The 22,120-nt window shown below is 39.4% G+C and overlaps 1 protein-coding gene across 1 annotated transcript in view; it reads right to left on the reverse strand.

Moving 5' to 3' along the window:
- LOC138042919 (centrosomal protein of 290 kDa-like) overlaps nucleotides 1-22,120 on the reverse strand; it is a 91,942-nt gene that overhangs the window by 69,709 nt on the left and 113 nt on the right. Inside the window, 17 exon segments of the mRNA XM_068888984.1 lie at nucleotides 624-724; nucleotides 2,070-2,133; nucleotides 3,414-3,467; nucleotides 5,169-5,291; nucleotides 6,512-6,601; nucleotides 7,322-7,390; nucleotides 7,765-7,878; nucleotides 8,531-8,629; nucleotides 15,759-15,812; nucleotides 16,626-16,679; nucleotides 18,041-18,053; nucleotides 18,055-18,104; nucleotides 18,306-18,371; nucleotides 19,668-19,723; nucleotides 20,248-20,311; nucleotides 21,865-21,948; nucleotides 22,026-22,120. The exon segment at nucleotides 22,026-22,120 is cut by the window's right edge and continues 113 nt beyond it. Coding sequence (XP_068745085.1) covers nucleotides 624-724; nucleotides 2,070-2,133; nucleotides 3,414-3,467; nucleotides 5,169-5,291; nucleotides 6,512-6,601; nucleotides 7,322-7,390; nucleotides 7,765-7,878; nucleotides 8,531-8,629; nucleotides 15,759-15,812; nucleotides 16,626-16,679; nucleotides 18,041-18,053; nucleotides 18,055-18,104; nucleotides 18,306-18,371; nucleotides 19,668-19,723; nucleotides 20,248-20,311; nucleotides 21,865-21,948; nucleotides 22,026-22,120 — 1,250 coding nt within the window.

The raw sequence follows: 22,120 nt of genomic DNA on the forward strand, positions 1-22,120 counted from the left end.
GACGGAGGAAATTTTAAGCTTTAAGTCTGAGCAGAGGCGAGCACCTCCAAACAAACATTCAAACTCAAAAGTAGACGAGGAACTGACCGACTGGCGGTATTGTCTAACGAACAAAAACGTGCTAAAAATCTGTAAAACAACGCCCTTGAGTGAGTTTTGCGAGCGGCAGTACATCAAGTACATAGCCCACATCGCAAGGCAGACAAACGCGAGCAAACTAAAACAGTGGCTATTCACGTCATCTCAGCACCGGTACCCAGTCGACCACTGGAAGCAACTAGCCGAAGACCTTCATGTAAAAATGGTCGAACAGAAAGTTAGACGTATGCTCTTCCAAAAAAAAATAAGCTTCAAGGGTGGCTCATAAAAAAAATTGGGTGGGTTTAAAGTGATGTCACCTTCTCCTCGATCCACCTCTCTCAGGATGTTCAAGTAAAAGCAATGACTGACCTTTAAATATGAAAATCCCAGTTCAATAAACAACTTTCTTTTCTAAATTAAGGCTTGAAGTTCACGTCTACCCTCTCGAGGGTTGGTAAAAAAAATTTCGAAATCCGGGGAAACTGAAAGATTTTATTTTTGTCACAGGGGTACATTAAAGAAGGCAAGAAAAGGAAGCCTACCATGATCATTCTGTCTTTGACTTGAAGACCTTCCACTTGTTCTCTTTGAAGAGAACTGTTGAGTTCTTTGATTCGCTTTTGTTGGTACGCTGATGGAACACCTAAAAAAGACATCATGTTTCTCAATCAATGCTCAAAATGCTCAACTCGTGAATACTATAGGACGGTAAGATCATTGCTGTCGTGGTTTTAAAAATATGCAAAGCTTGCTTTTCCCAAAAGCCTGACAAGTAAAGTCTATTGTCTAATTTTTTGGCTTCGCGGTTCCTTCAACAGTAGAATCATTATTGCCTTAAGTTCGTGTACCAAGTCACATTATTTAAGTTGACTGAATTCTGAGAGAGGCTTGCGTCAAGCCAGCGGTTTGAAAATCAACTATTGTTTTTCAATTTTTTTTTTTTCGTTTGTTCCCTTCCCTCATCGAGCGGTTCAAACTTCGATACTCTACCCCCAGAACTTTTCGGCCCTCCTAAAACTCCATTACATTTCCCATTATGTCTTGAAAGAGAAGACGTTTCAAATAATGAAGCTTTGCAATTAGTTTGAGTCTTGTTTATCTTGAAACCATACTAAAAGAGACTCTAGTCACTGAATAGGTCGATCAGTTTTCTTTTATTTCTTTTCGGACCAAGAGGCATTTCTGCTCCCAAGATGAATTGCTGACTTTCTGCCAGAAGACATGAGGTGTGTGACCCCACAAGTGGTCTTATCACCGGATCCCTCCTAGTCCCTTGGCACCGCTGTTTCGAGACATTAACGGGATTCATAAAAAAAAATGATGGCAAAGCCGTTAGGTTGAAACAAAAACCTGAAAACGTCTATTAGAGCCTGAATGCTCACTTCAAGTTAAGCTCGATCGGGAACTATTCAAAGGGTCAATAATAAAATAAATATCATCACTAAATAGTTGTCTTCAACCACTCAAAGGGGTTAATATTTATCATTGCCTTTGATGCAACTGCGAGAATGATACATTTGCAGTATCGCAGGACAATGGCCACGTTTAATGGCCAAGCAGCCACGAGTCTGTCGTTTCTCAGAAGTACAGCATCCAAACAAGTAGTCAGAAGGGAACAGGTTCACCTGTTGCTGGGAGCAGTGCGATTTCTTTCTCAAGTCATAGAGCGAGTTTCAATCGAGTGTCGTAAAACCAAAACCAAAGTAATTACTTTGGCCAATCACAAGGGATGGAGACAATCCAGTAAACCAATCAAAATCGAATTACACGTAGCTGACACAAAGCGCGGGAAAATGTGCACGCGCGAGGCACGATTGGTTTTGGTTTTACCTCTGACTGGTTGAAAAAGTGGCGCGACAACTTTAAACCAATCATTGGGTGAAGTAATGCAAAACCAAAGCAATTCGCTAGTTACTTTCGGTACTAAATTGGAAACCGCTCTAATCAACAAAGTGAATATTTTTCAATAAAACAAATTATACCCCCACCCTTCTCAGACAGAGCTTTGACTTCCTCTGCGTATGAAGCCACACCGTGCATCTCCTTTGACGCCTACAATCAGAAAAACGCGATAAACATGCTCTCCCCAAGAAGGACACGAGAAGTGATGGCCTCGTGAATCACTTCAAATACTTTGAATACAAAAATTGTATGTTCTAGAACTTAACTGCGATTTCTAAAGGTATGTACGTTTATTTGTGACACGTTTTGATGTGTGTCACATCTTTGTTAGTTATGAAATAGTTTGGAGAAACTGTCTGAATCACTTTAGGTTTTGTTTTGTACTTTCGATAGTATTGGTGTTTCGGATATACTTATTTTATTGTGAAGCGCTCAGACCTTTAGCTTATTATTAGTAGTATTAGCAGCAGTAGCAGTAGTAGTGGTAGTAGTGATAGTAGTAAAACCGACATTTGACTTGATTTACTTCCATTGTTCATTTCAGTTTACAATGTCCCCAATTAGCGCTCCAGCGCTAGACACTTAAATAAAGTTCCTTTCCTTTCCTTTTAGTAGTAGTACTAGCAGTAGCAGTAGCAGTAGCAGTAGCAGTAGCAGTAGCAGTAGCAGTAGCAGTAGCAGTAGCAGTAGCAGTAGCAGTAGCAATACTAGCAGTAGCAATACTAGCAGTAGCAGTAGCAGTAGTAGTAGTAGCAGTAGCAGTAGCAGCAGTAGTAGTAGTGGTAGTGGTAGTAGTGGTAGTAGTGGTAGTAGTAGCAGTAGCAGTAGCAGTGAAAGGAGTCGGCGTGGTCCAGTGGTTAGGGCGTTTGGTTTTCATGTGGTTGCCCTGGGTTCAAATCCCGTTCTAACCTCTGAGAAGACCTAACAAGAGAGGTGTTCGCGGAAAAGTAGAGAAAAAAATATATTTAAATAGATAGAACATTCAAAACAAATTTTTAGGAAGACGTATACCCTTACATTAAAACAAATTGTGCTGCAAAATGGAGGGTGGATGCCTGAAATATCCAGGAGTGTCCACCATTGGCATCCAGCTCATAGATGAATACCGCTCAGTTGACTCGTAAATCACAGCAACCCATGAGCCCCCACACGGAGTAGGGAGAGACCAGCCACCCATTACACTCATCCCCCAAGGGGATGGGGGGACCCAAATGAACAAAGTCCAAAAAACCCCAGAGCTAGCTCGAAACGGTACGAACAACTCGAGAACACAATTCAAAACGCCACGCACCAAAGCAAATGAGATCCCGGCGAATGTGCATATAAATTACTCACCCCTGGACACGGGGGATGGATAACAACTCCTGATTGTTTGCAATAAACTCCATTTAACTACATGAAAAATGTTCTAGCCTGATTGCACACAATACCTTTTCCAGCTCCTTTCCGAGCATCTCAATTTTCTCATCTTTCTCCGCTACTGCCTAAAAATAAAATCTCCTTGAAAATTTCAATAACGAATACAAGGTACATGTAACATCAAAAACGTTTTTTGTGGTTTTTAACAAATCAAGTTACAGCCCACATGTACTCCACGCCCTATGAAGTACTTACTGTACACTTGCTTCCTTCACTCCATTCAATTATGTATTTCAAACCCCTTTTACACACGCACAAAATTGGCACGGCACTCCGAAATAGCGGCAAGGTATCAATATTTGGAGTGCCGTGCACACCTCCAGAGATGGCTCGGCACCACTATAACTTCTAGCACGGGTGCCTAATATGCCTTCTATTTGTTCTGTTGACACACGAAACTTTTACCGTGCGGTGCCCGAAAACATAAGAACGGTACCGAGATTTCTGAGTGCCGTGCCAACCTTTTTGTCAGTGTAAAGCGGGCAAAATCCCCCAACATCATTTACATGTACCTCCCTTTGAAGATAGGGCTTTAAAGATATTAACACCACCCGCCTACATTAACCTTTTAGTATTTGTGGGACAAAGTGGCCTTGCAATTATGAGAATAGTTAACTCCTCTTTCCGAAATTTCATTCAGATAAAAACCTCTCTTTCGTCGAGTTCACGGTTTCCCTTAACTTATGCTGGCAACACAAAAGCGGCGAGGCAAATATCCACTATTAGTATATACTCAAACAGTGGATAGCGTTGACCTCGCACGCTGGCTTCTCAAACTCCGGATATCCTTTGCTATTTACCTCCAAGCAATTCGCGCGGAATTTGGGCCCGAAAATGTTTTAATCTTTGCAGGAATAAATGAGTTAAAATCATCTTTTTGTGCTATATTATCTCACATTTTGAGTATATACAAAAACAACTATTCACCTCAGTGTCGGTGGCTAGTGGTGGATATTTAACGAGCGGCGAAGCCTCCACCTCGGTGAATAGTTGTTAACTATCCACCGACACAATAGTTGTTAATTAATCAAGTTTGCGGGCCGTAAGGTGAGTTACCAGCCTTCCCTTTCTTCCAGTTCAATCTAATAAGGCCATGAATAGAGCGGTTTTCAAATCAGTGTCGTAAAACCAAAACCAAAGTAATTACTTTGGTCAATCACAAAGGACGGAGACAACCCAGTAAACCAATCAAAACTCGAAGTAATTACACGTAGCCGACACAAAGTGCGGGAAAATGTGCACACGCGACGTGTGCCACGGTTGGTTTTGGTTTCACTTCTGATCGGTTGAAAAAGTGGCGCGAGAACTTTGAACTAATCACTGAGTGAAGTAATGCAAAACCAAAGCAATTAGCTAATTACTTTCGACACTCAATTGGAAACCGCTCTATAAATAAGAAACAACCAGCCCTAATTTACAGAACGACACAGGAAAACAAGACTGATGTGATATTCCTTACCAAATTTCTTCTTTTGTTAATCAAATCTCTCGAAAAACACTTCCTGAGATCAAGAGCAGGCCGAAATATAGAAAAGGGCTTGCGACATTGATCAATTTTTTGAGCCAGAGTAATCGAAAAGGTATTGTTTCAAATTGACTGGATGTGCATGCCCTGCTATGCTTCAGCAGGATTTATCGTGTAAATATTCTCTGAAACACAGCTACATGTAAATGGATACAATTTCATTAAGGCTGTGGAACGTTTTTTTTTTTTAATTTTGTTTACACAAAGCACTGAGAATAAGTGTTCTTCAAATCTAGTCTACCTGTTGCAGCATGGCCAAAGAGGTTTTATCAGCATCTAATTGAAGACCTGCGACTTGCTGTTTAAGTTCCTCCACTAATGACTTGTACTGCTCCAATTCAATTTCTTTTGCTGCAAGGATAGCCTGTACCAAAAAGGGTCAAAGGTCTACTTTTTTCGTGAATTAAAATTGTATTATTCAGACAAAATATTCACAATATTTAAGGACGGTGCCTACTATTGTTATCGCGCATACGTTCTACGCATCTTGAGATACTCGGATTTCCTATTGGTGATGCTTACTAATACAGGGATAATTTTGCGCGGTTTAAAACTATCCGGAGAAAGTAGATCTTAGTAAGTACTCTTGGTATCCAAAAAGAAAATTGGGGGTAACCATACATTTTTCATAGATAACTAAGCTTCAATTTAAGAAAGAACACCATACGTTTCTTTGTATTTTAGAGCTTTTTACAAATATTATTCATGAATTATCTTTGAAAAATGCGTGGTTACCCTCAATTTTTATTTTGGATTTTATTAACGCTTGTTAAGATTTACATTTCCTGCCTAATCACACACCGAGGCAAAAATATTGTTAATTAGTAGGCACCGTCCTTAAGAAGAGCTAAGGACAAGTTAAACTTAAACACCATAAAAGCTCCGAGTGCCAGTCATCTCGCTACCAATAAACTCGCAACTTCGTTCTATAAGGGTGACAGTTGATGTAGTTGGATAAAATTGTGGTGGCGAATCGGGCTTTGGAGAATCTTTCTGGAAGCAAGATAGTCATAAAACAAAACTACATGCAAATTTTGCTTCAGTGTATTTGTCCATATATTTTTTTTCATTTTTCATGGGTCGGACAAAAAGGTACGCAGAGTGAACAAACTGATAGTCTCTAACTTCACGACTGAGCTTGAAAGATACAGTGAACAGCAGTCTATTCCTGGCACGAAATCACAGAATGTTCTGAAATTAATTTTTGAAAGATTCTTTTTAATTGCAAAGCACTTTACGACGTCAACTCAAGCATCACTGAGTTGTCGTTTCACTAGCTCGGTCGAGGCCTGCAGGTTTTGCTAACTTTTAGGACGAATTTAAATGTCCTTAACAAAGACGTCGAATTGAGTACAAATCGTGGAGTAAACGAGGATAGCACTGACAAAGATGAATATATAGAACAGCTCGAAGCCCGAGCACTATTTTCAAGTCAAAGTATGCTCACAGAAAAAAACAGAAATTCCGCATGTGACTAGTGACGCAGTTATTGGATAAGACTTCGGGCATAGTTTAGGCTACCGGTAGCTTCATGTTCAAAACACCTGTATTACACCTGTATGTTAATGTTTACTTAGTACACACCTTCCACTCCTCCACTTTAGCATTGACAGCTACCATAATCTGATCATCAGTGTCTGTTTTGGTGGCAAACTGCATTCTCAAATCTTGAACCTAATCAAAGAAGAAAATGAGATGGCCACAAACAATACTAAATATCGCTTGTGTCCTTATGTGCAAATTTGGTTGTATGATTGTCCACAATAATTTATTTACTGCTGTTTTTTAAAGCTCTCTTTTTGCTAGAGGGATCCGCAAAATGACCATGCGGGAGTTCGGGAGAATTGTCCCCAGAAGAACAGCCCTTCGAGGAGAATACCGAGGGAGATTTCGAAACTGAACTCCACAGACACATGATTTCCAGCGTCATGAGGGATGCTTGTTGTCTGTGCATTACATTTCAATCATCTCTGTTTTGGAGTTTTTCAAACCAAAAGTACACTCTTGAATACATAAATAAATACAGGGCAGGCAATTAAGAAAATAAAAAAAGACTAAATTGATGTCAGAAATATCGGTACTCGTTATAATCTCTAAAAGAATCGTGAGTTTCCTAACAAATGGTTGTTGAAATCTGCATTCCTGTTTACGGAATTGGGCTAAATCACCCCTTGTCGTATACATATAGGCAATAGGACTGCCAACATTTATATGGTAATTATCAACAAGCAGTCACGTTGGAGTGCTAGGCCGATGAGCCTAGAATAGAAGAGATTCCTAGTGAGTGTTCACGTTGTGCTTCTGGAAGTCTTCAACGATCGACCTGCACATTATTTGCACATACATATATTTGTGTTTCGTATGCGTTCCTATAATACGTTTGTCTTATCTTACCTGCGCTCTGAGGGCATCACGCTCTTTCCTCATATCATCAATTATCAAGTCTGATTGTTGAAGAATGGTCTGCAACAAGAAAAAAAAACAATTGTCATAACTGGTCATAACTGTCAATCTGTTCTGAACCTTCTACATGTAAATGCAAAAAGTTACAGGACAACAACACAAACGAAAAAGATTTGCTATTCTCTTCTTCTGGTTGATACAGTAAACGTCAAGGCCGCTAAAGTGGTTGAATTTGTGCATGACATAATTTCATTCAACCTTGGAAGCATGCCACGGCTATATGCATGGGTGTTACTAAAAGAAGTGAGTCGCCTAACAGCAAACGTTCGCTTTCACGGTTGTGCCAGAATTACGTTCAAAACAATGACATAAAAATTTCAGCCCTATAAAAATTTCTGTAAGGTAAATGCTGAAGTAACAAATAATTAAATGACCTTAAGCTTAGTGTACTCATCGGTCATCTTGTTCATCTCTTCTGTTGAGTCTTCAAGTTCTTTCTGAATATTATTGATGCGCTCTTCCAATTCATCATTGGCTTCTTGAAGGACCTACAGATATGACAGAAATGTCCATACATTAAAATGTTTATTATGATAGTCGATATTCTTACAGCGAAGGGAAGTCTGGAAAAACAACTCTCCATACGCTACAAAATGTACACAATGTAATAATCCGAGTTGTTTCAAATTGGAAGGGACATTTTTAGTTAATTTCACTTGAAAAAGATGAAAATAGAAACAAAAACATCCAAGGTTTGGTAGTTAAAATTCAACCTTATTTTATTATACCACATATTAAATGGTACACAAACCGATCCCGTAATTTCTCAAGGATAAACTCCCAAACAAAATTCAACATGGTCATCTTCAACACTGCACTATCATAAAAACGCAACATTTTCTCCCAAAATCGTGTTTAAATTCAACAATGCTATTTCGCACCCTCATTCCAATACGTTTTTGTGTCCGATGAGTCGGTGGAGACCAAGTGTTACCGAAACGAAGTGAAGAAACATAGCTTCTTGCAAACAACGGTGTATTATGTTATTACTGTACGATTGTCATAAAGAAATGCAGGAAAGCAACAATGTATATGCAAAACTTGTAATTACAGAACGTTCAAATGAAACCAAAAAATAAAAAATAAAAAAACTTTGAAATGTTGTAGGGTGAAACATGTCAAAGGTAGAACGGCATTTACCCTAATTTCATCTAGATACTCTGACAATTCCTTGTTCTTCTTTGACATCTTGTCTTTAAACTCAGAATCACCTCCTCTCCGCATCACCATGCTTTCTCTCTGACCAAAGTACAAAATTGCAGATGATTACAAAAGACATTGAATTTTAAAGACTGGGAATAAAGAAACACGGAAATTAAAAGCATAAGGCATTCTATCAGTAACACAGCTTCATTATTCCAATTTTACGTTAACAAATTGCACTGTTGGTTGTTTTATTGCACATTAAACAGATCATACTGTGTAAAAGATGAACAATTAAGCACACTGAGGTTAATACTACTAAACTTCTTCATTGTGCAGGATGTGTTCAGTTTTGATTTAGATGCCGACGTTTAGACTACATACTGCGAGTGTTCATCAGGAAATAAGGTGAACCGACTGTGCTTTACCTTTAAAGCCGGAAGGATGTGTTCTTGCCAAAGTGGATAACATGATCTCAGTTCTCCATACATGACATTCAGAAGGAGAATTCACTAAACTATTAGAATTCATTTAACCAAAAAAACTGAGATCTCTAAAAAAAAGACTACATATGTGACGCTAACGTGGCTAACATAGCTAACGCAGCATGATATGATGTCATTCATGTTAATATTTATTTTTTATTGAATGACTGACGCCATTTGTCTTACACTAGAATAATTATTGAATGAATGACAGTTTACAGAACTGTTGGCAAGCGTTATGGGCTATCGCATGGGTATCTGAGACCATCAAACATACTTCCGTTGAGTCACACAACAACAATGTTTCCTATCTGGTAGAAACGTAGATAACGATGGTAGTGGTAGTGGTAGCAGTAATGGTAGCAGTAATGGTAGCAGTAGCAGTTAGGGTTAGTGGTTTGGAGGAGGTTACTCGACTGTCTAGCAGGCAGTTCAGACACAACTTGATTGCGTTGCGCTCACTTGTGTTACGATATGTTGATTAAATTTATAACTGTTTGGCTGTTTGCTGTACAAAAAGTCGTTGTACATATCGAATAAAACTTTTTTTTTTAGGTCTTCCCTCGGCGGTTTAGCTGTGATTGAAATACGGTGCCAGGAGGAAACTAATACAAGAGAAGCGATCAGAACGATCAAGCTATCATGACAAACGCGAAAACAGCGACTACTAATACAGCGTCTGCAGCAATCGTACACAATAAGCTATTAATACCTTCTTTTCCAAGTGAAATACCGATACCTAAACCTTTAAAGCTCGATAGGATGGACGTTAAAAAGTCTTGGGATAATTACCGTAACGCCGTGGTTGTAAGGCTTCAGCGATTCGATGAAGAGTACGAGACAGCAACGTTTCGTTCAGCAGTCAATGAAGAAGCGCTTGAAATTTACGAGGACACGACTATTAAACTTCCCAAGAATTTGAAAGTACTTAACTAACGAAACAGTTGAGAGGCATGCGTTTAACTCCAGATGTATCATCGCTTAGAACACTTGCTAAATCGTGTAATGTTTGCAAGATTTATTACTTTGTGATGGGATTGTGTTTGGTGTTTGAGACCAACCATAACAAAGAAGCTTCTGCAAGAAGGGCACTTTACCCTCGAAAAAGCGATGACTGATCGACATTTGCAAAAGTGGGGAGACCACTACCCAGCAATTAAAGGATCTCGCACCAGCATCGGATCCGAACGAGATACTTACTTTAAAACAGCGTTGCAAAAAGAACCTGGAAAAGAATGACCAAAGGGTCGCCAAAAAAGGTAAATACTGCAGCGGAACTCACGAGCTCAAGCGGGAGAAATGACCTGCATATGGCAAAACATGTGGAAAGTGTGGTAGAAGAAATCACTTCACAAATGTTTGATGCGTGGTACCAAGAAAAAAATCTGGACCCCGCCATCCAGTTCACAGTGTTAGGGGACTACTCCAGTGAGTTTCGCGAATCTCTGTTTACGGTCCAATTGACTCTCGAAATTAGGTCAGTGCACGCATCACAGACTACTGCCCCTTCCAAAATAGATGAAGCACTGAAGATACTGGGGCCGCATGTGACGTCTTTAAGTTGAGCGCTTTCCAGGGAATAAAATTTGTGGACAGTCACACCAAGTTGAACCATGCAAGTCCTCAAGATGCAACATTCCTCTACTCTAAAACCTCTTGGGAAGTGCAACATGCAAGTGACTAATTCCAGGTATAAAAGGAAGTACAAAGTCACCGTTACTACTAAGCAAGATGCGCACCGTGTCAATCCTGATCGGGAACAAAACCGCCCACCAGATGTAATTATTCACAGTAAGGAATAAAAGGATTAAGGCCCGTTTCAAACGTCGAACTTTACATGTGCCGAATCTAATGCAAATGAGCGAAAATGATTTTTCTCATTTGCATTAGATTCGGCACATGTAAAGTTCGACGTTTGAAACGGGCCTAAATCTGCACGTCTCAAAACAGCCGAGCAGCCATCGAATGCAAACATGAATGCGAAGCTGACAAGTAGCAACCATTGAGAAGAGTTCCCGAAGCTATGAGAAAGCCACTGAAAGACTACCTTGATGACCTGGAAGCTAAAGGTGTCATACAGAAAGTAGAAAGACCAACAAAATGGGTGAAATCTGTTGTGGCTGCAAAGAAAGGTCACGGCAAGCTTCGCCTTTGCTTGGACTCAAAGGCCTTGAACAATGCACTAAAGAGATGCAATTTTCCAATGCCAGTTATTAAAGAGATCCTAAAAAAATTTATACAAAAGTGGACCGCAAGATGTTTATTGGCAGATAAAGCTTACAGAAGAGAGTTCTCTTTTTATGACCTTTACCAAAACCTTTGGCAGGTATAAATGGAATATGCCCTTCGGGACTTCGCCGACCAGTGAAATATTCCAATTGTGCTTACATGAGGCAGTTGAAGGCCTTGCTGGTGTGTAGGCAACAGCGGACGATATTGGCTGGCACTGGAGACACGAAACGGGAAGCGATGGCTGATCACGACATCGAAATTAGAAAGATGTTGAAAAGGTGCCAAGAGCGAAACATTAAAGGGGCTAGGTAAATGACATTTTGATATAGACTGATATAAATTTGAAAAAGGTGGGCCGACGCTTTTCAAATTTACCCAAATTCAATCCATTTTAATCCTCTCCAGTTTTGTCCATCCGTGTCCCTTCCTGGCTTCCCTGTGTTTTGTAAGAGTTCTTCTATAGTTTTGAACAGTTATTTTGATATTTTAGTTAATTCTATGACCATTTAATCAATGCTGAAATTGCCTAAAATTGCGTGACCTAGCCCCTTTAAGCTGAACAGAAGATGACTTTTCAGCAAATAGAGGTTCCCTGTATTGAACATTTGCTTACTTCAGAGGGACTGAAGGCAACCCCCAGGCAAAATTGTAGTTCTTTATATAGGAAGGCTAAGTAATGTGTTAGGTGTTAGGGGCATTATGAGTACTTTAGGTTACCTTGAAACGTTCCTGCTCAAACTGTCAGAAGTCTCTGAGCCTCTCGGGCAGCGTACCCAAAAGGGTACAAATTCAAGTCCTATGCGGCGAAATTCTTGACAGGGAATTCAGTACGATGAAGGAGATGGTGACAGCTCCACCACTGCTGAAGTACTATGAGCGAGGGAAGGACCTTGTGATTAAGTGTTATGCCGCTAAGGGGGGTCTTGGAGCTGCATTACTCCAGGATGGTAGCTGCTAGCGTATGCAAGCAGGGCCCTCATTCCGGTCGAAAAAAAAACCATATGTACAGAAAGAGAAAAAACTTCTTGAAATCGTATTTCCAACAGAAACGGTTTCACGATTATAACTACACATTATGCAAACTGCAAACTATCTGGCACATTATCTGGCAGTCAAATATTTCAAGGAAAACCAAGCTTGACTTCTTTAGAGCATACGTTGAGAGTATCCTCTTACATGGCAGTGAAACCTGGACAGTGAAGAAAGATCTCCAGGACCGTCTCAATGGCACTTACAATCGACTGTTAATGAGGGCTCAGAATATATCATGGCGCGAACATAAAACCAAGGCAGACATCTACGATGGTATTCCACAAATATCGTCCATCCTTGCTCAACGCCCAGCCAGATTTGCTGGCCACTGCTATCGATCTAAAGACCAAAAAATCTCCGATGTCATTTGCATGAGGTTCCCACGGACATCTAGAGGAAGAAGACCTTTCAACTACATTGACTGTATAGCAAGGGACATCAATCAAGATATAAATGATCTCCCAAATTTGATGGCTGATAGAGTCTCTTGGAAAAGCATTGTTAACTCATTCTCGGATGCGTCCGCATGATGATGATGATTATAACTACAGTACGGGAGATCAGTGTTGAATTTGACCATAAGGCTTTGGTGACGATTTTCACTAAGCCACTGGTCTCTGCCCCAAAGAGATTACAGAAGATGTTATTTCGTTTGGACTGACGAAGGTAGAATGCTTCTTATCGCAGCACACAACATGATGGCAAAAGCGTCTCCTTGGACTTCGGACCGCACTGCAAGAACTGTTTGGGTACCAGGTAATTGGACCAAAGTGTCTTGGTGCAGACTACACGTAACTCTTAGTGGTCACTGGATAACCCCAATGCGAAAACCCGTGATGTCTTTCGCAAGAGGGACACTTTAGTTGGGTTTTATTTGCGGCTGACCACCCAGTGATTGCTTCGAATTTCCTTGAACTTGCAAGGATTTCACTTTTCTTCCCACTTGCTCTATTTTGTCGCTTGAATTGTTGATACCTTTCCAAAAATGGGATGGTTAATTACTCTCGTCCTTGATTCCACGAAATATCTCCAATGCCCTTTGGAGTAGTATCACTTTTCTCCTGCTGCATCATTTTATTTGCCACTTCATGTCACCATACCATTTCAATCTGAGGGTATAAGGCACCCTATCAACTATTCTCTTTAGAGCATCTAGATTCTCTAAAGCGACTTAGGTAGCCGATTTCTCTGAGAGTATTGCTGAGCACTTTTGAAGTGCCTCACCGTCTTCTTCACGAATTGGCTGGCAATTGATGATGCAGTCACACACACATGGCAGTTTTTTTTTTTTTTTGTGGATGGTTGCCCATGTATCTGTCTACTAACAACTTGCGAGCTTCGATGTAGACCCCCTCATCGCTAAGCAGCTTTGAGGGAGTTCCTGCACTTGGGCACTTGAATACTGCAGGATACTCAGATTGCGCGTTTTCGGTCAATCAAATTGTCGAAGGTTCTGATAAAGTTGCAGTATTCTTTTGGATCACTGCTAAACACAGGAATGTCAGGTTGAGGTGCGATTAATGCCATTACTGCTTATTGTTGCTGCTGTAGGAGATGGTGAATATCCATGTCTCAGCTTGGAGTTGGATGTGGGTTGTGTCTTGACGGCTGAAATTGGGTGATTTCATCGCAAAATGGACAAGCTTTAGGACTGATGGAATTTGGTATTGTCAGGGGGCATAAATGGAAGAGCAGGGCTTATAGGGAATAGCAGTTCTGACTCCAGTGGAATCGCTTTCAGGAGCTCATTATTAGGTTTGCTTGTTTCACTTCCAAATGCGATTTCATCTACGACGTATCAATTGCTGTTCTCTGCTATGTCACTGCGTTCCGCCGCAGAGAAAACGTTTAAGTTCTAATCAGCAGAAAGGCAACAACACGTTGAAATAGGAAGGACACGACCAGTTGTGTTTATTGGGGACGAGAAAAAGCTAACATACAAGAAATAAAGTAGTGGCGGAGAAAAAACGAATTACATCACTGTAAACTACGAGACTAAACGTAAACAGCATACTGGAAAAATTAAGCTCGGCAAGGTGCGAGCGGTAAAACTGGCTGTGTCGAGTGACTAACGCGAGAGGCGACAAGGCTTAAATACCGAGATGTGGCGTAAAATCCCTAGAGGATCAAACTGCGGCCATAAATGCAAATTCCGAACATAAACACATTTCTCTCGCTGTACCATCTCAAACTCTGTGACTGCCTGAGCTGACTTCTTCAGTGCTCTGTGAGGGCTACCATTTCGTGTTCCTCAGCCTGGATGTACCCACCCCTCTGTCATTTTGGTTTAAAAGCTTAATGCAACTCTTCTCTTTTCTTCTTCAATTTGACGGAGCCTTCGAAGTGTAGCAGCTTCAGCCTTCAAGATTGCCTGTCTAGCAGCCGCTTTTACACCAGCACTTGACACTGCGCCATGGGAGCACCCCCATGATATGCCAGACGTCGTTATTGATATGCTATCTTCAGGCAGGATATCTATAGATTTAACTAGTTTACAAGCTTCAATGCCCGTCAACCATAGTTTGAAGTTTTGTTGAAGCTGTTTTACTTGATCTGACACTAATTCAAAACAAAATATCTGCTTCTTCCATAGCTCCCTCTCCTTTTAATCGATTACACAGCTCTTCATGTGCAGATCAAAAGTACTGAAATGCTCCTTTCAATTCAGTTAGTGCCTTCAACATTGTCCTTGTTCGCCATTAGACCCATTACAAACTTTACTTTAAATTTTTTATTTATTTAGAGAAATCAGCATGTTATGAGTAAGTCAATACACTCTATTGCAGGCAACCAAAATAAAATGTAAAATCAACAGCATCTTTTAGCCGGCCAAATAACATGTGCAGGCTAAAATGCACTGTCCTGCTTCTGATTGGCTGAGAAAATGTCAAATGACTGCTTTCAACCAATCAGATCACATCCAGGGCTGTCACTGAGGGCCTTAGGCCCGGTATTTACCCTGGATACTCCCTAACTGCTTTGTTCTTCAACAATCTCCACCCACTAGTTTGATCTAAACTGCAATTTGAAGTGGCCAAAACCGTCATAAAGATAACAATTTTTTTGTCAGCCCCGTTCATGACTGTGCTAACTACATAATGTATCATTAGTAAAACATTCATTGATGATGCTCAAACTGAGGTGAGTGGGATTGAAGGTTATGGAGCAATAGACACCACCAAATCAGCAAGGTACTGTACTGTAATTGAGGGTACAATTTATACTCATTACTTATTGTGTGACCTTTTAATGTTTACTTAAAAAACATCATCCAATCAGCATCTTTGGTTCTCAGGATAAAAAACTTGATAAGTAACACACAGAAGGCTGTTTGGAAGTTCGCTTCAAAGTGATATTCTGCACAATTATGAAATTTGAAGTAAAACCACGTAATCAGAATCTTTCCCCCTTACTCTTAACCTTAATAGCTGCCATTAACATTCCAATATCAACTATCAAATAGATTGCAGGCAAACCTGTTGCTCAATTTGTCGCTGTAAATCCCGCATGTCCATCTTGCCTCTATCCAGCTAAACATCAAAGATAATTCATACTTAATATCATAAAATTCTATTAACATGCAAGATTTTTGCAATTATATGTTAAAAGAAAACTTAATTAATCTCAAGAAATAGGACTAGGAAGTCCTAGAAATGTCCACTTGCAGAGTCAGGGGAGTCAGGATGGCTTAGTGGTTATCAACAGTGCCTTCCACCTCTGCGACCCGGGTTCAACTCTCGGCGCCGAGATCGTATGTGGGCTGAGTTTCAGTCGATCTTAACCTGACTCCGAGGGTTTTTCTCCGGGTACTCCGGTTTTCCTCCCTCAGCAAAATCGACTCACAGTCTATTCCATCAGGCTGTGGTGCTGTGCTCCGAGGTCATACATGGGTCGTGTTCAGGGGCCGAGCGCCTAGCCAGCAGCACAGCTCCTTCGGTCCGATCTCGTTGAGCCACGCCCTTAGCAATTCGGTCTCGGACTGCGAGTAAGGGTGTTTAGCATGTCACGTATTATTATCATTTTTTTTTTATTATTATTTGATATCCTAAAATATGTCATACTCATTACGTCCTAAGGTGTCTAAATCAAGTCACTGACATTATGTGCATTATCTTTGAAAGAACGAAGTTTGTGAGATTTGCATGCACTGCTAAACTGTCACCATAACTACAATGTATTTACGATATCAATGTGCATGTAAATTATTTTGCTAAATTAACCTGTTGCAAAAATAATATGTGCCATAGGGAGAAAGCACAAGAGAAGAACAGGACAAAACAGAAACCTGTTTGAAATCAGGTGAATCAGAAAATCAATGACAAACATCAGCAGAAGACACTCACATCTCTCTTCAAGGACTTGTTTTCTCTTTCTGCTGCATCCAGTCTGCCAACCAGCTAAAAGATACATACATGTACTAATTTATCATTGAGCATTCAACCACTTTGTCTCCCAATATTACGATGTTGGACTCTCCTGTTGATTTCGATGTACATTCTATGAGTCCATATAATGGTGTACATGTACAAAAATTGAGCTCATATAAGAACACAAGTCAAAGAAATTGTACAGCAGCTATTCATGACTTCATTTCTCTAACATCATTCCTCAGGAAAATCAGCCAACCATCTCATGATAGCCAGTTGTCAAGAAACTAAATGAAAAGTTATTTCACAGGTTGAATTATACTAAATCATCGACACAGAAACTTCATCATGCTTCCTTTTATCCAATGTTAATGTAATGTAACATACCAAACACTTCAACCAAAATTTGTTCAGAAAGACTATGCTATAAGCTAATATTTAGAATAAACATTACATGTAGTTTTGAGTGAAATGTTACCTGGTAATTCCTATCATTGTTATATTATAAAGCATAATTTCCTTCATTTTAAGAAGAGCAAAATTATGCGCTAACATTTGCAGGAAAATGATTCCTTCCTGGAGTCATCATTCTTTGACACAAACCTTCAGCATAATTAACATTCCCATCTTCAAGGTTTTGTGATACTTACAGTACACTCTAGCTTAAGAATTTTACTGCTCTAAAAAATACCGTATCGCATACAGATACAACATGCATGTCTAGAAATTCCCATAATTAACTGCAAGAGGATTTCAATAAGCATCAAAAAGTGTCCCCTTGTTCTTCCCCCCACCTTAAACATCACTTGTGTCTTGGAATAAAGGCGATTAAAGTCACAAATTGACCCCCAAACTTTTTTGCTCCTCAAGAAGGGATAAACAGCTGCATTTACCCTAAGCTAAAAATAACCCCTACCTAATTACCCTTACTGATGGAAATAGGTAGCAAAGGCTTAGACTTATGCACCTATCAATGTTAAGCCCCAGGGGTGGAATTTTGACATTTTCTGAAACAATGAGTCAATTTCCCCACCCCCAGGACAACATAACTGGCCAAAAAGTATCAAAAGCCCCCACGCTGGGGCGAGTAAAGATGGCCAAATTAATACCCTTCAGACCTCGCGGCACACAATAAGAGTACAATGTATGTACCACTCACCTTTCGTTCAGCCACCCCCCGGGGCTTAACATTGATAGGTGCATTAATTAAAGGAACACTTTGTATTGTATGTCAAAATTGGGTGTGCATCTAATTACTTCCAATTTTCTGAACGTAAATCCTACTGGAACACAGAATGCTTATTTTATACACGACAATAGAACAGAGTCAAAGGGAATGAGAAAGAAAAGTTGCAGTTACTTTACGGTATTAATATTTAAATTTGACTAACTTCATCATTTTTTTTTTTCTTGGAAAAAGGCTTCTTCCTTCTCGTTGAGTTCTCGTTCCAGTGCCTGTTAACAAAAAAAAAAGTCAAAATTGCACTCTAAAGCATCTTAGAAGCCATTTAGGGCAGAGCTCAAGAAACGTGGTTTAAACAATCTGTGAAACTGCTTGTGGCCTGACCTTCTTTGCCACAACTTACATGTACTCATTTGCCTATATAAATGGTAAACAAATACAATGCACATTACTGACTCAGAAGCAATGCTCACATTCCTACTGTTCTCAATCTGTCTAATCTCTCTCATGAAGTCTTCTCCTCCAGTACCATCATATTTCTAAACACAGAAACATGCAAAATTAATGAGAAGAACAACTAAATTTTAAAGTAAAACCAGAAACCCATAAGGGTTGAAACGTGTAACGGCCCCTTGTGTGCTCAGGGAAACAAGCTTCTGAATATTCAATTTGCTAAGTACCATATTTGGAACAACAAGAGTGAGCGGTTTCCAAATATGGTACTTAGCACTGAAACATTCAACTAATCAGTTGGCACTGAATATTGGGAAGCTGTGAACTCGCGTTACATGTTTCAACCCTTATGGGTTTCTGGTAAAACTGTACTTGTAACCAGCAGCAGTCAAAAGACAAATATTTTTATTTGGGGTTACAGAGTCTGTAGTGTGCCAGAATGGAAAATGTATTGGACAGGAATTAAATCAGTTTCCCACATGTAAGACACTCCATAAAGCTACTGTGGAAATGAATGTCTTCATGGTGGAAGGCAATAAGCCATATTTTCAGCTTATAATTTGCATTCTCAAAAATTATCCAGTGAATATCTTCATAAATAAATTCCACACTGATATTATAATAAAAGTAAAAAGACATTATTTTTTTCTCAATGCACGAGCGGATGGAATTCTGCAAATCCTGCAATCTGATTGGCTCTGGGAGCAGGCAGAATTTCTCTATCTTGCCTGCCGACAGGGGCATGAGCTTGTGTCATGACCTTAAATTTCCATTTTTTGCCACCAAATCTATTACATACAGAAGTGTTTCAAAACAGATATTTATTAGACAGTTAAGAGGCGCAGAAATACATGTAGAACTCAAATATAAATATTTCTCTTTCTGCATTCGCTATCAAAGGGGGTGCAAGTCAACAATTAAAAAGGGATATCAGAGAGAATAAGAGAGAGAGAGAGAGGTAGGGGAAAAAGTTTTAGCAGCTAGGGGTTGGTCCATATACATGTAGTGAAAACTGTGACCTTGGTCTTTGGGCAGCATTTTCAAGACCTCACAGTTTTCTGCTATACGGACCTCCCAGCTGGCAAATAACAAATACGTATTTTTTACAGACTTGTCATCATTTAACTAACAGATGCATATAATGCTCTTTTGGACCTCTCACCAGTGGTAGTTCAGGTTGGGGGGATTCACTCTGTTAACTAATTCCAGAAACAACCAAAAGCACAGTTTTTAATAAAAGTCAAAACTTAATTCTGTATGAAGCTTGTGACCTTTCAGGTGCTAGATTCCGAAAACAAAACCAAGTAACAGTTGTGGACTTAATTTTGTGATGTAAAAAAAGCATGTGAACATCACAAACAATAATTATTTCTTCTTCATACCCGATATCGTTGAAGCTCCCCTTCCAAGTGTGCAATTTCATCCATCAACTCTTGCTCTGCTGACCAATATAAATGTATGTGCACTCATTATTAATATTATTGTCATTATTATTATTATTATTATTATTATTATTATTATTATTATTATTATTATTATTATTATTATTATTCTCCAGGTGGTAACTCTTTTAAACTTGATGTCCCATGTCATGCACTTTAAATACTGCACATAATGCACCTATCCCTATAATGCTAAACAAAATGAGTGCAGGATTGTCAAAAGTACCTGTAAATGTAGTCAGCTTCGGGCCAAACTTTCAACATATCTTTAACAGTATAAATGACCCACCGTTTATCAAAATATAATGGAGTTCCCTCATTTTTACTTCCTATTCTTCAAAATATAGTTACTTAGTTATAAATCTAATTTTATTAAAAACGAGTTATTTTTTAAACTTGATAAGCATTGCCCATAGGTCAAACTTTGTCCATTTCCTTTACAGTTTTACATGCATCAACCCTCTAACATTACATGTATTCGGAATGATACACTGTATATCATAGTGATGATCCACAATACCTCTTTCTCCACCTCCATTCTTAGCTATCTCCTCGAGTGCCATTTCAGCCTGAAGTGATTTTACCTATTTGATCATAGACATACGAACTAAATTCAGTAAGACGTTTCTTATTTACTTGTCAAATCAACCATGTCAATTTTACCAAATTTACCAAAAAGAAATCATCAATTGGTGAACACTTTTTCTACACCTTCTATTCACAAATGGTGCAATACAACCCCAACTCTCAATGAAAGAAATTGCAAAAACTACATTGTGTTAAAGTCCATACAATTTGTACCCGAACACGCAACATCTTTAAGGACTGGTCTAAACAACTTTCCTTGTGTTTAAGAGAGTTTGTTTAAGGCCTCAAAAGTTGAGACCCTTAACTGTCACAAACCAAGAAGAATGAGTTCAACGCAGAAGAGAATATAATTACGAGTTACTACAGTATCATAACAATTTAAGGACTGTGCCTACTATTGTTATTGCGCATATGTTCTACACATCTCAAGATACTCAGATTTCCTATGGGTGGTGCTTATTAAGACAGGGATATTTTTGCGCGGTTTAAAACTATTAGGGGGAAGTAGAACTTAGCAAGTGCTCTAATTTGGAATCCAAAAAGAAATTTGGGGGTAACCACGCATTTTTCAGAGATAATTAAGCTTCAATTTAGAAAAGAAAGTCACACATACCTTTGTAATTTAAAGCTTTTTACAAATATGTTGACAAATTATCTTTGAAAAATGAATGGCTACCCCCCAATTTTCTTTTTGGATTTCAATAACACTTGCTTAAAGATCTGCTTTTCCCGCATATTCAGTAAACCGCGCAAAAATACCTTTGAATAAGTCGGCACAGCCTTTAAGGCAATTAGAGACAAGGGCGTTGCCTTTACGGAGGCTGTAATGTTGCTATAAAATAACACCTTTTGGGGGTACAATACAATATTTTTTTTCCTGTCATGCAGTAGTTAAAAGTTGACAACCACCCGATTTCCATTTCTAGACCATTTCACATTCCATTGTGGATAAGTATAGGAATGAAGGCAATGTTGCGGGTGGTCTTATCGCTGCAGCAATACAACTTTCTCCCTTTTTTATGCAAAAGCCACTTGCTAACATTTAGAGTGCAAGGTCAACCAGTACATGACTCATAATAATTATTATTTGTTTTTGTTGACTATGTAAGCTTACAAGAAAAGAGCAGTACAACAAATGGCAAGCTTTAAATTGGCTTTTACATGTAGGTCAACATTTAAACGAAAACGGTAGTGTAGCGGTAGCTAACGTTAAATTATATAAATAGGGGAGCTGGAGAGGAAAGGAAGAGAAATAAAACGCCGATAAAGTCAGACCATTTGGCGAGTACCGCCATATATCAGTACAAAAAAAGGTGTATGACAACTGCAGACTGCCGACTGCCTACAAATAGCGCTGATACTTAAACGGTAACTTATTTAAGTCTAAGCACCCATTTTAAAACGGTTAGCGTTCAATAACTGCGAGTTAGCGTTGGTATGCAGTCTGCGGTTGGCAGTCTGCAGGTGTCAGATACCGGTACAAAAAAGGTCACAACAACTTCCGATAATTGCACTTACACCGTACAGTACACCTTCAGTCCTAACTCACCTTCATCACAGCCTTAGTCACCTCAAACAATTTAATCATCTTGTTCGCATCAACAGCTTCTTCAGAATTAGGGCTAACCAATCCCTTGAGAAGTAAGCAATACACGAAACAATTCGCATTCAAAAGTTAAAAAGCGAGAACCATGATAATTCAAAGCTTACCATCTCTAGGAGTTCATACATATCGTCCGCCGCATCAACGTCTTCTCGAAGGGCTTCAGCATTAGCCCCCATCACCCTACCCCAGTCTAAAGGCG

Source organism: Montipora capricornis, chromosome 3, assembly GCF_036669925.1.
Source record: "Montipora capricornis isolate CH-2021 chromosome 3, ASM3666992v2, whole genome shotgun sequence".
In the NCBI taxonomy this organism is placed as follows: domain Eukaryota; kingdom Metazoa; phylum Cnidaria; class Anthozoa; order Scleractinia; family Acroporidae; genus Montipora; species Montipora capricornis.